Source organism: Idiotropiscis lumnitzeri, chromosome 9, assembly GCF_059441095.1.
Source record: "Idiotropiscis lumnitzeri isolate Australia: NSW breed Sydney's pygmy pipehorse chromosome 9, RoL_Ilum_1.0, whole genome shotgun sequence".
NCBI classification, from domain to species: domain Eukaryota; kingdom Metazoa; phylum Chordata; class Actinopteri; order Syngnathiformes; family Syngnathidae; genus Idiotropiscis; species Idiotropiscis lumnitzeri.
Genome location: NC_142399.1, coordinates 4,083,830 through 4,099,706, shown reverse-complemented (window position 1 = coordinate 4,099,706; position 15,877 = coordinate 4,083,830). Strand labels below are relative to the sequence as shown.

Sequence of the window (15,877 nt, the reverse complement as noted above, 5' to 3'; positions counted from 1 at the left end):
GCCTTCCAGAAAGGATTTTTATGACTGTGGTAATAAAATTATAAATGAAGACGGTAATGCGCCGAAAGCGCTTGTTAATGGCCACCTTTTCTCTTTCTATCTCGATTCATAACATTTCGTGGTGCAATTCTGAGTCACTTTGCATTCCCCCAGGGTGAAAAGAGAAGTTTAATAGCATTTTAAATCAAAACCACTGACGTGCATTCTTGAGTTTCACAGCTTTTATTTTGAAGGTGGTCATGAACAAGCGCTTTCGGCGCATTACCGTAATGCACCGTGTTGCACAGTATTGAACATAAGAGTGGCGGCTGGTTTGACTTCGTTTTTGCGAATGGAGGCTGGCCTGACCGCAGTATTATTTTGGAGTGCGTGAGCCCATCTTTTTGTGCTGTTTGACGAGAAGCAAGATTGAATGTGGACATTAGCTGCTGCGTTTGCTTCTTCTTCTTATCTGTTGTCACTTGCGGTTTAAGTGTTTATACTCGTGTGTTTTAAGGTTTTTACAAGGTGCTCACTTCATTTCTAACGGACCAAGAGTGTTGACACAATGTGAGATTTAAAGCAAAGTGTTTAACACTGAAGTCAGGCGCTACACAATCGAAAGCTGCCAAAGTCCCATCACTGTAAACGACCTTTATGTTTTTTTTTGTTGTAAAAGCTCATGAGGAAACACAGAATGTCAGCATGCTAAGTACCCTGAAACGATCTTTGCTCGCTCAAGAAAATTGTTTGGGACCAAGTGCCAAAGTTGGTTTAACGTGTAGTAAGAAGTGAGAGTCTACATGGTCAGCACGTCCTACTCTATTTTCAAGCCACGTTTCGTTTTGGCTCGATCTCAGTCATGTGGCATCAAATAATGTTCAAGGTTTTTTTCCCCTTACAATTACTCTAAATACAAACCAATTTTATTTTTGGGGTTATCGAATAAGGGTTTAAGTCTGGTTTTCTGAGGAAAATCATTCTTGCATTTTACCATGATGTGAGTATTATGACTGTTCTGCAAATTGCTTTAGAGTGGCTTAAAAATTATTTGACAATTTTGTTTAATGTTTGCCTATTTTTTGTCATTATCAATTTAACAAAATGCACAGTGATGCAGCACATATAACTTTTCTTTTCATTTTTGTGTTGTTTTTTTTTTTTTTTTACAGTAATCAATTTATTTTTGCATTTTGCCAAATTGGGGGAAAAAGTCCAGGCATTTAGAGATAATTTGTTGTCGTGTGCATTTTTCCCTTTACAAACCCAATTGGATGGATTTTTGTTTCTTCAAATGTTGGAAAAAAGATATCAGTAGTGTAAATCATAACCACCAAACATCACCACCAGGTGATCCTATACTTACCATTCATGTTCTTCCTTATTTTTCATGGCTGCATAAATCTGTGTTGTATCAAAATATCGAGTGCGGAATGTACGCTTGGCTGTTTCAGCAGAACAGAGAAGTAAACATTTATGTTTGATTAACTTTTCTGGGCTTAAAACGGTCCCCGAGTGCTTCGAGTTCCACATTTGGGCCAGCGTCTAATCGGCTCCGCCAGTGTTCTGGGAAGCCAGGCTCTTGTTTGCGCTGACTCCTGTATATACTGAGTAAACATGCTGAAATCCTCCAAGCTGGCTAAGAGGGCCTTGCTTGTCTCCTGGCTGATCACAGAGTATAAACAGTTGGGGGGCCGCCCTGGATGACAAGCCCCTCTGCAGCACGGAGGTACTATCACGCAAGACGGCCTGAGCACCAGGCAGAATTATTCAGACGATTGAGGCATATTTTGGGGTGGGTCTGCCACTGAGAATGCCCAAAAACATCTGGTGAAAATGTTAGCATTTTAGGGGGGGGGGGGGGCATCATCCCTTGGAAAGTTGCATACAGTGCCAATAAGTTGTGTTGTAATGTCAATAACGTTTAAATGATTATATATGCATGACACTGATCAGCAATCATCCATTTTGGTTTGAGACAGCCATTTCATGCAAATTCCAGTTTGTATCCTTTGACAATTCAGACTGAGGAACTGCCTAATGAGGTCCGGTAGGAAAGAAACACTCCCATCTTGTGGCATACTGGTACCAATGAGCTTTGTTGAAGTGAGTTGATTAGCTTCATGTAGTGTTGGTGAAATGAAGCTTCAAATTTGCTTCATGAACCAGTTGTTGTATTTTTGAGTCCTCTAGATGGCACTGTTGGTTTCAATAAAGGGTTATGGCAAGTCGGTGTGCTTTCACCCCAATGTTAAACAGAGAGTGCCATCTACAGGAGTCAAAAAATACTACAACTTGCTCGCGAAGCAGGTTTGACGCTTTATTTCCCCATCACTCGCTTCATGGAGTGCTTTGGCAATATCTTGTGGCACCCGATGCTTTAATTACCTTTTAGGACTATTCGAGGCAGTGCTCAGTCCTCCCAACAGTAAGTACGATATTTCATGGTTGGGAAGAAGGCTTATTTACCACCTTTTGTATTGTTTCTCATTTGGTTTGCATTTTAATTTGATTTCTTCAACATTTGTGACCAGATGTCATTTTCTTATAAATATTTAGTATATCAAGTCCAAACTAAGTATGGTAAGTTAGTTATACAGTTTCTGAGATTTTTTCCCCCACAGCTGTTTTGCATGGCGTTGCCCAATTTATGGCCCTCTGTAAACTGTCTTTGCTATCCTGGTGCAAGTCTAATAATTTAACGAACAAAGGAACATCATGTTTAAATGCTCAAAATTCCCACCATAGAGTTAACATTCCAGAAATATCAAACCATCGCAGTCGCTGATCACGCGATACGGTTGAAGCAGCACATGACCACATTTGACTACACGAGTATTTAGTGAAAGAAAGAAAATAAAAAATCCCATTCATACTTGATCCGAGTTCGAGCGCGCACGGATACTACTTGTGCTGTGGTCACATGACGCGGATGTGGAGCGGCTGAAATGCGGAAGGAATGAGTACCGGTATTCTTCAAGTATACTCACACTGGCCGAAACTTTAAAGACAAGCAAGAAAAAAAAAGGATCGTAATATCTACATCGCCGGATTTTTAAAACGCAAAGTAAGTCAAATGGTTATTTTTCACGAGTGGCAAGTGCGAGTGCATTGAGGAAGTTCGCCTGTTTTTTTAGGAGCTAACTTTTTTTGCAGCGTGCAAATCGAAAAACAGAAATACTGTAGAATGAAAATGATCAAATGCGATCGTTGTTTGTCTGTGTGTGTTTTTAAACATTGATGTTCCACTTTTGTACACAATACAGATGGCCCCTTTATAACATTGTCGTTGTTAGTAGTTAACCTAACGGACGTTTTATTAGGTACACCTGCAACGTATTGACATTAAGTAAAAGTGCTTTCAGGAAAAATCATGCCTTTTTAAATGTAGAGCGTGTTTATGGCTCTGCCAAAGAGTTATTGAGTTAAATATGACATTTCGAATTACAACGTGACGTGCAGTGATATGCAACGAAAATAAATACAAAAATAGTGGCTGTCGAACCAAAAAATATTTATTTCCATGTTTTTTTTCATCCCGAATAGGTATTTCTGTTTTTCTCTTAATTTAATAACTTAATAACTCATTATTTTCCTTCATGAACTTTTAAGTATATACTGTAGAATTTTATTTTATTTCTCCCTGCTGACTTCAGTGCTGCGTTTCCATGTTGTTGTTTTTTTTAAGTGTAATATATGCAGAGTTGTCGAGGTTCAAAAAAGAACGCGAGTCTTCCAAATGAAAGCCTTGATCATCACAACTGAGAGTGCCGAAGTCCTCTTCCACTGGACTGATCCGGGCTTCCAACAAAACATCCAGCTGCAGTATGGCGCAGCACAGGAGGAAGGCCAGAGGGTAGAGAGGAGAAGAATGTGTATATCTACCTCCTGTAATTGCATCCAAAATAATTCTAGTATAATATGTGATGTACTGAAGCTTCCAGATTTTGAGGACAGCATCAGCACCTTGTTGGCGCCCATCATCATCTCGTGCAGCTCCATGCTCGACAGGCTCGGTGACAGCTACACTTGCTTCAACACGGAGAACAACCACATCTACGTGCTACACCAGGTAGTCAGCGTTAAAAAAAAAAAAAAGTTCCATTTATGAACTACTATTGATGTTTCTAAATTCTTGTGGAAATAATTATTCTCTTTTTTTTTAATTTCTGAATTGACTGCAATTTGATTTGACCATACTGTGCAATATTCTCTTTGACCCAAAAACCATAAACATTTCGTCATATTTAAGATAATTTCGTGTGTACAATTCCAAAAGTTATGATGGATGAAACTTGGAAAAGCATCCTGAATGTGATATGTGTTCACCTTTAGTTTGACGAGTGTCTCTACATCGCCGTCAACGGAGACGGCGAGGATGAGGAGGACGATTTGAGGAGGAAGATCTACGTGACCAAAAAGATGATTGAGGTGCTCTTCGGCATGGTCACCCTCAGCGGTAGCCTGATTAGGAGAGAGTAAGACATCTTCGAAATGTATATTAGGTCCTACTCCATCAATGTCGCACAGTATTCATTAGTTGTTTTGTCCAACAGCACATGTGTGACCTGACATTCGATATTGATGTCTTTTGGTTGTTCTACTGCTGTCTAGGCTGCGTCCTCAAGACACGGAACAGAGGTCTCGTCTGTGGAAACATCTCCAGAGCTTGCTGGACACCTACAACCAGCTCAGGGAGAACGACCAAAGCTTCTTAGTGGAGGTGGAGTCTATTCACCATCATATATTTTTTTCAAATTTGCATGTTATGCAGCATGTTATGTTTTTGTTCTGTTTTAAATTGAATGACGTTTTTTTTTTTTTTTTTTTTTTTAATCGCCCCTTAGCTCAGCCCGTGAAGTCATTTTATGATTTATGTCATTCACTCATCATGACAATATTCTTAACTGACACTGTTTAAGAATAAAAAATCAAACTCTCACATTGGCCTTTTTTTTTGTAGCTAACATTTATTTTGGAAACAATTAACCACTAGATGGCAGCAGTACTCTCTATTTGAATACAAACGGATTGAATTATAGCAGCAAATCCCAAACAAGTGCTGCGGCATCCTGGTGTGCCATGAGAGATCGTCCTCAGGAGTGATACAGGAAATTAGACTCTTCATAGATCAGGAAAATATTTACTCTTACAAAGAGCCATCTTGACAACACGCATGTTCTGGCCCTGTCAGGCGGTGGAGAGGCTGATTCACCCCACGCTGTGCGAGCAGTGCATCGAGTTCCTGGAGCGCCGTTTAGTTCAGCAGCTCAATAGCAGCGTGGAGAGAGCGGGAGAGGAAGTGCAGCATGCTTTCATCCTGGTGCATACCAAATTGCTGGCCTTCTACTCCAGGTACCTGCACTCTCGCACCTCATCTTGGCCAACCCAAATAAACATTGTCACTTTGGCCTTGAATGTATCTGCAGCCGCAGTGCGAGCACACTCGCCACTTCAGACCTCTTGGCCCTCATCATCATGGCCCAAAATATGTATCCTAGCAACATGGACCAAGATGACCACGCTTCTGAGGTACTGTAGGTGGCGCTGATGGTCACCCACTTAGAGCTAACGCTTTTCGCATAGCAGCTGTGAGCTAAGCATCTGCAGATTATTGTGCTGTGATAAAAAATGCTTACATTTAGCCTTTAGCCTGGAGCTGAAGTTACCTTTATAGGTTTGAAAAATTATTTTTTTCCAAGGTGCTTGTGTCACACCCGACCAGGCCACGCGACACATTTTAAAACCACTAGGTTAATCATTATCTTTTTTCCTCTGTCATTTTGTTATCTATTATTATAATTTGTAATTTTTTTCATTACCTTTATTTCGGGATTATTTAGGGGTTTTTTTTATACTTATTATAATTCTTTAATTTTTATCACCTCTTTAACATTTAGCACTTTTTTTCTGTCAGTTTAATTTATTATTATTGATATGAATATTATCAAACATTATTATTCTTTGTCTCTTTCATGGAAAGGAAGTTGATAGTACAAGCGGCTCTGGCCCGGAGAGCTTTTACACACCTCAGCCCTCCCCTACCGATTCCAGCTGTTCAGGTGAGTTTGTTTTACTATGGAACACAGTAAACCGCAGCGCAAATTGTGGTTTGAATATGTATATAAAAAAATAAATACTAAATAAAATGCAATCAACGGGAAAAATGACTGAATATTTGTTTTAATGTTGCCTTTTTTTATATGGCAATGCTTAGGATTTTACTGAAAAAAACAAGAAACAAACCCACCATAAATCTTTAGCGTGTTTACATTCTGCGATTGAAACAATTTGTTTGTTTATATCTAAATAAAATCACAAGAGCATAAAATGCATCTAAAGAAGTAATTGTGATTTCTTGCAGCCTAACAATAATTGTAATGGAACAATATTTATTTGAGTAAAGTTAAAAAAAAAAGTGTATGTTGAAGATAAACTTGACCTATGACATATAATTTGTGCCCAATTACCGCTTTTTGTAGTCAAGCGTGAAGTGAATTGAAGTGAATTTTTCTATTGTGTCTAATAATTTGTTGTTAATGTTACTCCAGAAAACCAAGCAAGAGAAGATGCGACGACGTTTGAATTTGTGGATCCAGACATTCACGTGCGTCTTAATATTTCTTACGCTTCATACTCAAATGTGTCGCATTACATCATGTTGTAGCTTACTCTCCAAATGTCTGCTCAGATGGCAGAGGACAGCCTCCACACTTTAGATGTCCCTCCCCCTGACCCGTCCACGCCGCGCAGGGTGTTTCTGGAAGTGTCCCACAAGGAGGGGCTGTATCCCATGATGCCTCACTCCATGTACTGTCTTCCACTGTGGCCCGGCATAACGCTGGTGCTGCTCACGAAGGTTTGTACTCATGCACATCTCCCTCCCAGATGCGTTTGACTTTGAACTCACACAATCGGCGTTCTCCGGAATCCAATCAGATTCCCACAAGTGCAGTGGCGGCGTCTGTCTACATGTTCCTGGAAGCTTTTGCCAAGCTGGAGAAGCGTTTGAGTGAAGGTCAGGAAGGGTCATCTGCTACGAGAAGTCAACCGACAATACACGACATCAGAAGCAAACTGGACAAGTTCATCAAAGCTCTCGGGCCCAGCGACATTCAAGTATATATTTTTCACAAACTTGATCATTTGTATTAACGACCATTTAATTGTCTTCTTTTCGATCCAGTCTGCACAGTTACAAAATGTCTGGAGCGAGTTCAAGAACCGAGCCTTTTCCCGAGGTGGACCCGGCTTCAACAGAGAGTGAGTGTCTTGGCAGATGCTCAGTGTTTACATTTCAGTGTCAGTATTGCCGTACTTTCCTTGCAGTCTCATCCCGTGCTGTAAGAACATGAAGACGCAGCTGTGTGGCATTTACCGCCAATGCTTCCTCATTGATGCCGGACCGGCCGACGTTTCTCGGAAACTCTCGCCTACCCTGCAGGAGCGAGCCCAAGCCATGCTGCAGTGCGTATCAGTCAGTGCGATATTTCACATGCTTTTTTTTCCGCCATACTACAATAAAGTGTAATTGCACATCCACTCCACTAGTTGGCAGTGGCGCTCTTATTTCCCATTGTGCACTGTGAGTATCAACTCTACGGTGTAGGTTTGTTTTGCGTAAAAATGCTATTATTTATAGTTGCAGTGGAGAGTGTGTTTTTGGGGGGGGCGCAAATTATTTTCTTCTTGTTGGGGGAGTGTGTAACAGAAAATAATTGAGAAGCACTGGCCTACTCTGCAATTGGCAAGAGAGTTTCTCTGTAAATGAATTGTGTAATATACAAGTTTCTCATTCAAGTGTTGCTTTTTGGGCACCTCTTCTGTGTTGCCTCTCAATTCCTCGGTTTCTCCCAGGGAAAAGCTGCTAGACTGGAAGGACTTCTTGCTCGTGAAAAGCAAGCGAAACATTACCATGGTGTCATATCCTTTCATGGAAACCAGCCTGGTACCATTGATTTGTCCCTGACTTTAATAATATATCTCAAAGTGCCGATACTGCCCTTGACCCACTTGGCCTCACGTACCTGGAGGACTTCCCGGGCCTCATCCACTTCATCTGTGTGGATCGATCCACGGGCCAGATGATAGCGCCTTCCCTCAATGTCACTGAGCGCACAACATCGGAGCTGGGCAAAGGGCCGGTGGCTCGGTTGATCAAGAACAAGGTGAGACGCTCGTGTCACTCGAATGTTGTGATCAACTGCAGACGATTGACGGTATCTGAGCAACACGTGCCACAGTCAGGCTTCATGATCAATTGTCGTCATGCAGTATGTGCTCCGGCACAATTCAAGCTTTTGTACGTGCTGGATCTCACTCGATCATCAAGTCACTACACTACTGTAAGTGCGTCTATATTGCATTCAAGGTTTGGAGGCTGGTGAGCACAATGCGGCGCTACCTCCAAAAGGGTTACTCCACGGTCACGCTGCGAGACGGCGACTTCTATTTCTGCTACTTCCTCTGGTTTGAAAATGAAACCGTAAGTTTGTTGGGTTTGCGCCGTCATTTTATTTTACCTTCATTCAAAGTGTGTCTGAAAAGTTCCAGGACGTGCTACCGCTACGTTTTCCTCGGACAACTTTCTGGAAAGATTTGCCGTGCATGTCTTCAAAACACATGCAGGCAGGTTGTGTGAACATAGAGCGTGCTAGAGCACGGCGATTATTGACATGTTACGGCTCTTGCCTTTTCTCGCTCACTGAACAAAGCAAAGGATGCATAAATCTGTCTTTTGTAATATTTGTCCTGGAACTTTACTGACACACCTCATACATAAACCCCACGAGCATTTTAATTGCGTTAAGTAGCTGTTTCTTCCATGAAATTGGTCAATTAAAATTTCTTGATTAATTTTTTTACAGTGTGTATAATTCATTTATATTATTAAATAATTGCTTACTTATTTTGGTGAACAATAAAAATATTAGAATTGTATTTATTCACTGTACTTGTTCATTGGTGAAATTTATATTATAACAAATTATTTTACATACAGTTAAACATTTCTGCCCACAGATACTAATGACATAGCTCATCTCTCCGTTTTAAGCATCAAATGTGGCCCATGAGCCCAAAAATTTCCCGTCCTTGTAACTGCCTCATACTCTGCGCTGGTATATTAAACCAATCAGGGCTACAAATTGGAGGCAGTGGAAATGCCCGTCCTATCCGATGACTCTGCACCGATCGGGATGCTTGCCTGGGACTACTACAGGTGAGAGAACCTCGGCGGAAATGTAAAAAACAAAAATTTAAATGCTCATTGTGTGTTATCAGGAAGCTTCTGCGCTTCTACAGTAAGAGCCACCAGGGCGAGGTAGTCAAGTGCTACGAACTGCTCACGGTGCACCTGGGCGTCATCCCCACTGACATCATCCTGCAGCACTGCAGACAGTTGGCCAGCAAGCTGTGGGAGCCCTCGAGGAACCCGCTCCTCTAGACACTCAGCTAAGACCACGGTGCATACTCTGACCAACCCGTCACTGTTTTGCACATTTTAATATTTTCAGTACACTTTCATGTCAGTCTGCTTTTATTTCGCATTTTTCTCTGCGACAACAACCGCTTACATAAATAATTGGCAATTTCTGCCTTCACATGATTTGTAGCAACACATGCAGGCAATTCTCACAGGTCTATATTCTTTATCCTCTGTGGAAAACAACTAACATATCTGGGTTTTGTATGTCTATTCGTACTGTGATGCCCCCTGGTGGCCAAGTCATGCATTCCAGAATGAGCAGTGCAATGCTCATTGAATAACCTTCCAAAAGTTAAATTCTTTCCATTCTATTTAATTGTGTTGTTACTGTATACTTTTATGAAGTGCTTCTGTAGAGTGACATTTTTCATATTAAAGAATTTTATGAAAATTTTGTTGGTGTTTTTTTGGGCTGCAGAACGTGATTAAGGGCCATATAACCGCATACAATCCACAGTAGAATATTGTTGTTTTTTTATATTATATTAATATTGTTTTTATCCAATATAGCTGTGGGATGATGATATCACTTCCTGTCAAGACGAGCCAATACAGTCTCAGCTTGTCTTCTAACCTTTCAGAGTTGAATCCACCAAGTTTTCTGTCAGACCCCGAGGATGTTGTGCTTTAAAGGTCAGTCCCCGCCGCTTCGGAGCAGCTGCATGCGTGGCCACAGTAATGTAGGACATCATGCTCATCCTCGTCCTCTTCATCATCAGCATCATCATCATCGGCTCACGGCGGCAAGAAGAGGGAGGAGGCGGAAACGTGTTGAGTTCAAGTTCGTGTCAGCGTCTGCACGTCCGCTTCACAGCGCTCCCGTGAGGTCGCTGACGGCGCCAGCTGCCACGAGCTCCCTCAGAAAGAGCTTCTCAGAGCTGACGTCATGAACCACCTGCAGGTATGACAACACATTGAGTAGAGCACCCACCTCCTCCGAGGCCAATGATGTTGATGAGAAAAATATTGACTCAAAATTGTTTTTTTTTTTTGTGAATGTATCTTTGGGTTCTGCATTAAAATCTTGATGGAAAGAAATAATAGAAAACATCCTGGCTATATTGATGTAATGATTTGATGGGGAAAGTGGTCATTAAAAATAAGTCAACTAAATCCTGGAACCACACTAAATTGTATATATTGTCAATACAAAGACAAAACAAAAGGTTAGAAAAATTTACACTGAAATTTTATTTTGCTCTGCACCAAACAAAAGTTACAAAATAGGGAAAATGTACAGATAAATACCTGAATAAATACAATAAATAAAAAGAAAATGTTGGCTGTGAAAATCATTTAATTTGTTTCCAATGCCAACAAAATTAAATCAAGGATCCACAGCACAATTTAATGAGCAAAGGAGGACAGAGTTGGCAAAAATTCTGCTTATGTACTATTTATTTTTTTTAGTTAACTTATCAATCCAAATTGTGCAGACAAAAAGTGTTAAAAAAAAAAAACAATTATAATAAATTGGGATTTTCCCCGTAAATTGAATGTGCTAATCATTAACACAAAAAAAAATACATATCAAAAGTAGCAAAAAGTATGGAACCACCAAAATGTGGAGGTACGGACTGCATGCGATGCCAGGATGTAAGGAGCGAGCCGGTGGACTTACCTGAGCCTTCATGGCGGCCATGCGTATGGTCTCGTAATAGTGAAGAGGAGCGTGAGGATGCTGCATGTTGTAACCGAAGCCTGCCAGGCTCACGTGGTCGCACAGCTGCAGAGCCATCACCACTGCGCCAGCCCCCAGCGTGGGCACCATTGACTTCAACACAACACATGCTCACGTCTGCTCCGTAAACGCCACGACCACATAAGTAGCCCGTCCCATGACAAATTTGCAAGCTGTAAAAATAGCTATGCAGTGATGGGACAATATGATTTCCTAGGAATGTTTTTGAGCATTTTAATGTCATCGCTGTCCGGCAAAAACCACCTATCTCCAAATTTGGTCTGTTTTTGTCATTTTTCAGCTCTGGAATGCCAACTTTCATCCCAATATAGATAATAGTTCAACCTTAAATTTGTCACCGTGTCAGCAAAAACAAAAAATATTTGATTAATAGTTATTGTTGCAATGAAAGCATTATGGAATGTATTTATACATCATCTTAGTAAAAAAAAACAAAAATCAATTGTTCATGCTAATGCTATTTTAAGATGAGTTATTTTTACATGAATGTCTATATTTGTATGGATCTACTTGATTTTTTTTATTTAGGGCGAGTATTCTGGAATTGGCGGAAGAATATCGATTGCGAGGAGACGAATGTGAGAAGAGGTGACATGAGTCACGCTCGAAGAAGAGGCAGGCAGCCGAATAGCCCCTTCGTCAAATTAAGTCTACTTCTGGTTCGATGATCATATCACACTTTGACGCTCGACTGAAATATACTCACATTTCCTTGTTTTTGTGAGTATTTTTGCAGCACTTCTTCGGTCTTGCGAATAATCTCTGGATGAAGGATGCGGAAGTTCTCTGCTCTCAAGGGAATGTCATCCACCACCTCCTTCCAGAACCACAACTTGGACCAGAAGCCCTGTGAAATGCGTACGTGATGATTTAAGTTTATCGAACGTCACTGATTCCGCCTACCAGAGGTTGTTTAGTGATGACTGAGGTGAGCCAGTCCAGGTCGAGACTCTTGAAAACCACAAGAGCAACAATGGAGGTGTTGTTGTACTCGTCGGCGGAGCTGGGTGCTCCCTCGGGATACATCAGGCGGATGGTTGTGCGAGAACCAGCGTCTCTCTCGTAGCCGTGCACTGGAGCATTGTTCATCCTGAATTATGATAACAAACAACATGAGCATCGTTGGACGTTCAAAAATAAAAGTGTGTTATGTGGGCTCCCTCTAGTGGCATGCAAAAGAATCACCCAATACAGTTTTGTTGTATTTAACTTTGAACTTTAGTGTTTGAATCTTTAAAATTGATTTTTTTAAAAAATATTACTAAACTCGTCTTTCCCCTGCGTGTGCTTTAGTTGCCAACACACCTGATGATGACATCATACTGATCTATATGTGCTCCAAGACGGCTCCCGTGGAGCACCCCTCCGCTGCCCACCACCACACATCTTCTGCAGCCTCCATCCTGCCGCAACGACTGAGGCAAGCCTGGCTGAGGCAGAGAGGCCAGAGCCCGATGAAGATGCTCTCGGCTCCCGTGGAGCCCCAGAGGAGGGCGCGTGTCCCAAGAGGCGTTGCTGCCTTCCGGCTGCAGGAACACCGGGATGTCCGTCAGGACTGAGGAACACGGAAGCTGCTTCAGGCGCTCCACGCACCAGCGACGATGACACCGCCCTGACAGCAGCCAGGCCGAACGGTTCAGCACCTCCTGAGGAGGCGGAAGCCGAAGAGAATGGAATGTCACAGTGGGAATGGGTGGCTGTGTGCGTTTGTGTCTCTGTGTGACTCTCTCTGCATGTGTGTGTGCGCGGGGGCGGGGTTGTGTGTGCTGAGCGCGTGTGTGTCGATACGCACCTCCCGTTTGGAATGCTGATCATCAGTAATAGCAAATTTATGCAGGGGGAAATATGCTGGAATCAAAATAGCAGAGTAGCATCCAGCCAGAAGAAGCACACTGAGGAGAGCATTCTCTTTCCTGGGTGACAACATCACATTATTAGATTAGCGGTCCTGTCAAATTCACTTAGGTCCATTTTTTTTTTTATTATTATTTTTGTACACAATAAGTGTTTTCGCCATTAATGTGATTTTTTTTTTTAAATGACAAAATTGGACACAGGTGTTTTTCACAGGAAAGCGACGTTATGATATCCCACATATAAAAACTAAATTTGGACACCACATTAGGTACACCCACACAACTACAATTAAAATAAGTTTGGCTGTATAAAGGTAATGACTCAAATTAGATGTGAACTTCCCAATATGTTTATGTAAGAAGGTGGTTTTAGTTTGCAATGGGGCAACACTGCAATGCATTACACTGAGAGGGACAAAATTCACCGAAATGGCACAAATTGTACAAGAGAAATTACAGTTAGATGAGCTTTAAGTGTAACAGTGTAATAATAAATGTATTTCATTATATTTTTATAATTGGCTATCATTAGACCTCGTTAGAACTTTCCGTTTTTATTTATTTAAGTTCTTTAAGATGCTACACTAAATGATGGCACTGACGTATGTCCCAAGAGTGGTAGGTTTCCCGCCACTACATTAAAATTATTGATTTTTTTTTTTTTTACCGGCTGATAAAAAAGTCTCTGCATGGCATTGCTTCTTGCTTGTGTGCTACAGGCGTTGTCACTTCCAGCTCTGCAGCCTCGGGCAGCAGTGGAGAAATATCTTGAGGATCTTCCCCACTCAAGCGATTGAGAGTCACCATGGTAATGATACCTCCAACACACACAAGTCAAGTACTTTTACTTTCAAAACAACCCAAATACAGTTCACGAGTGTCATTTTTCTGATCGTCATCATGATCATCTTTCACTTATCCGAGATTGACTCGCGGTGGCAAACGCTTAAAAGCAGACAAGCCCAGATTTCCCTCTCCTAAACCACTTCGGATCCCGAGTCGGTCTCAAGCCAGCTGGAAGACATCGTCCTCGAGGCCATGCCCGGGAACACCTCACCAGGGAGGTGTCCAGGTGACATCCTAACAAGATATCCGAGCCACCTCACACAGTTTCTCACTTTATCTCTAAGGGAGAACCCAAACCCCCGACAGAGGAAACTCATTTCAGCTGCTTATATCTGGGATCTTGTTCTTTCGTTAGTTGAGGGTAGGAGCGTAGAATGACGGATAAATCGCGAGATTCGCCTTCTTCCTCAACTTCCTCTTCACTATGACAGGCCGATAAAGAACCCGCACCGTACGCTGCACCAATCCGACCATCGATCTCCTGCTCCATCCTCCCCTCACTTGCGAATAAGACCCCAAGAATCTTGAACTTGTCCACTTGGGGGCAGGGTCTCATCCTCAGCCCCAAGCAACTTTGCTCCTGCGTTTATTGAGATATACAAACGCCTCCACCACAGTAAGGTACAGAGCCCCTTAGGGGACATGGAAGAGAAAAAAAAATAATTTGCGTTCCCTCGCAAAATCTTTTCGTTCCCTCGCAAACTTTGCGAGGGAACGCAAAGTTGTTGTTTTTTCGAGTGAATGTTTATTTATTTATTTTTTTAATGCGCGTTTATGTACTTCCGGGTCAGTTTGACTACCCTTGCCTCGAATGCGCTGCTGTTCAAGAGACGACAGTACGTTGGAGGCGGCACTAATCATGGAGGAGGGCTTGGAACTGTCTTTCACTTATTTGAAAACCGTGCTTAATATCCAGAACTGATTTTATTTCTTTGTATTTCAAGACAATTTCAAAGTAAAATTCAATTAAACTCGCCCACGGGTGAACACACTCCATCTTTGCTGCGTTTGTTTACACGGAAGATGACCCGGAAGTACATAAACGCGCATTAAAAAAAATAAACATTCACTCGAAAAAAAAAAACAACAACTTTGCATTCCCTCGCAAACTTTGCGTTCCCTCGCAAACTTTGCGAGGGAATGCAATCTTTGCAAGGGAACGCAAAGATTTTGCGAGGGAACGCGAAGTTTTTTTTTTCTCTTCCGTGTCCCCTAAGGGGCTCCGTAGTAAGGCGACAGCTCACTGAGTTTTTTTTTTTTTCATTGCTGCTGAATTCATATCAACAAAGCTAAATGTAATTTATTTATAGGCAAGTAAAAAGTGATGAAAATGAGTAAACTACCTGTAGGGCAGTCCTGAAAAGCTCGTGACGTCTCTCCTACATAGTTGAAGCTTCATGCCCAGTGTGGTTAAAATGGCTGCAGCTGTTTTCTACCTCACCCCTCTGACGAACGCTGGTTATACATTAACTTGAGGCTTGGACAATGTGTCAGCCCAAGTCTGCTTAGGTTATTCAGAACCTCTCCAATCCCCCTAACCATAATTAAAAAAAAAAAGCACTCATCATGGAAAAAAAAAAAACATTTTGTGAATATGTTTCGAGAAAGTACACTCATTAGAAAAAGGTCAATTCAAATTTTCTTTTTAAAAACCGAGATCATTACAAGGAGACAAGGCCAGTCGAAGGAATTTCATCCTACTGTATATTTCATTTTATTTTTATTTCAGCTCAAGTCATGAGTCTACTGTCTAAACCATTACGAACGCTTACATTTTAAGGTATTTAATGTTCCTCGTGGTAAGCATTCATTTAATTTTTTAAATATTTTTTTTTACATTTTACTGACTTTTAATATATTCATTTCATTCTAAATATTTACAGTTATATTTACTTTTACCACTCTTACTGTTTTAATGGCATTTGGTCTGTTCTGCATTCTTCTAACAGCTTGTATCCAGACTGTCATTTTAATCCCTCATTAGTTTAATTATTTGAAATCCTAATG

The 15,877-nt window shown here is 41.4% G+C and overlaps 3 protein-coding genes across 6 annotated transcripts in view; 2 read left to right on the top strand and 1 right to left on the bottom strand.

Annotated features, from left to right (window-relative positions):
* The first annotated feature begins 2,880 nt into the window (after positions 1-2,880).
* Positions 2,881-9,854, top strand: hps1 (HPS1 biogenesis of lysosomal organelles complex 3 subunit 1). The gene is given in 18 exon segments (XM_088303968.1): positions 2,881-3,046; positions 3,668-3,835; positions 3,917-4,051; positions 4,315-4,457; positions 4,594-4,702; positions 5,174-5,334; positions 5,409-5,511; positions 5,963-6,041; positions 6,531-6,586; positions 6,671-6,845; positions 6,848-7,098; positions 7,166-7,242; positions 7,309-7,446; positions 7,837-7,902; positions 8,003-8,147; positions 8,351-8,464; positions 9,117-9,199; positions 9,262-9,854. Coding segments are annotated over 17 exon segments (2,115 nt in total). The 5' UTR covers positions 2,881-3,046; positions 3,668-3,718; the 3' UTR covers positions 9,425-9,854.
* A 79-nt stretch (positions 9,855-9,933) lies between these two features.
* On the bottom strand, positions 9,934-15,305 carry st3gal7 (ST3 beta-galactoside alpha-2,3-sialyltransferase 7). Of its 3 annotated transcripts, none has more exons than XM_088303970.1 (8): positions 15,214-15,305; positions 13,692-13,842; positions 12,961-13,081; positions 12,474-12,814; positions 12,072-12,258; positions 11,875-12,015; positions 11,088-11,240; positions 9,934-10,361 (listed from the first exon to the last, which is right to left on the bottom strand). In XM_088303970.1, the coding sequence occupies exons 2-8, from the start codon at positions 13,829-13,831 to the stop codon at positions 10,275-10,277; spliced, it is 1,170 nt and encodes a 389-aa protein (XP_088160096.1). In that variant the 5' UTR covers positions 13,832-13,842; positions 15,214-15,305; the 3' UTR covers positions 9,934-10,274. The 3 variants fall into 3 exon arrangements, with proteins under 3 accessions (XP_088160096.1, XP_088160095.1, XP_088160097.1); XM_088303969.1 differs by lacking the exon at positions 15,214-15,305 and adding an exon at positions 14,372-14,474; XM_088303971.1 differs by lacking the exon at positions 15,214-15,305 and adding an exon at positions 14,321-14,350.
* Positions 10,049-15,877, top strand: part of LOC148329914 (uncharacterized) — a 37,085-nt gene continuing 31,256 nt past the window's right edge. The window contains exons 1-5 of one of the 2 annotated variants that reach the window (XM_088303962.1): positions 10,049-10,099; positions 10,186-10,367; positions 11,697-12,026; positions 12,462-12,869; positions 13,744-13,832. In XM_088303962.1, the coding sequence (XP_088160088.1) occupies positions 13,830-13,832 (3 nt within the window). In that variant the 5' untranslated portion in view covers positions 10,049-10,099; positions 10,186-10,367; positions 11,697-12,026; positions 12,462-12,869; positions 13,744-13,829. The other variant, XM_088303963.1, reaches the window with a different exon arrangement.

What these genes read in the sequence shown, in the direction of transcription:
- st3gal7 (XM_088303969.1), bottom strand. Translation starts at nt 14,426, where the DNA reads ATGAGACCCTGCCCCCAAGTGGACAAGTTCAAGATTCTTGGGGTCTTA. An exon ending in TCTTGGGGTCTTATTCGCAA is followed by an intron (nt 13,843 to 14,371) that starts GTGAGGGGAGGA and finishes TGTGTGTTGGAG; the next exon opens with GTATCATTACCATGGTGACT. An exon ending in TCATCACTAAACAACCTCTG is followed by an intron (nt 12,016 to 12,071) that starts GTAGGCGGAATC and finishes CGCATTTCACAG; the next exon opens with GGCTTCTGGTCCAAGTTGTG.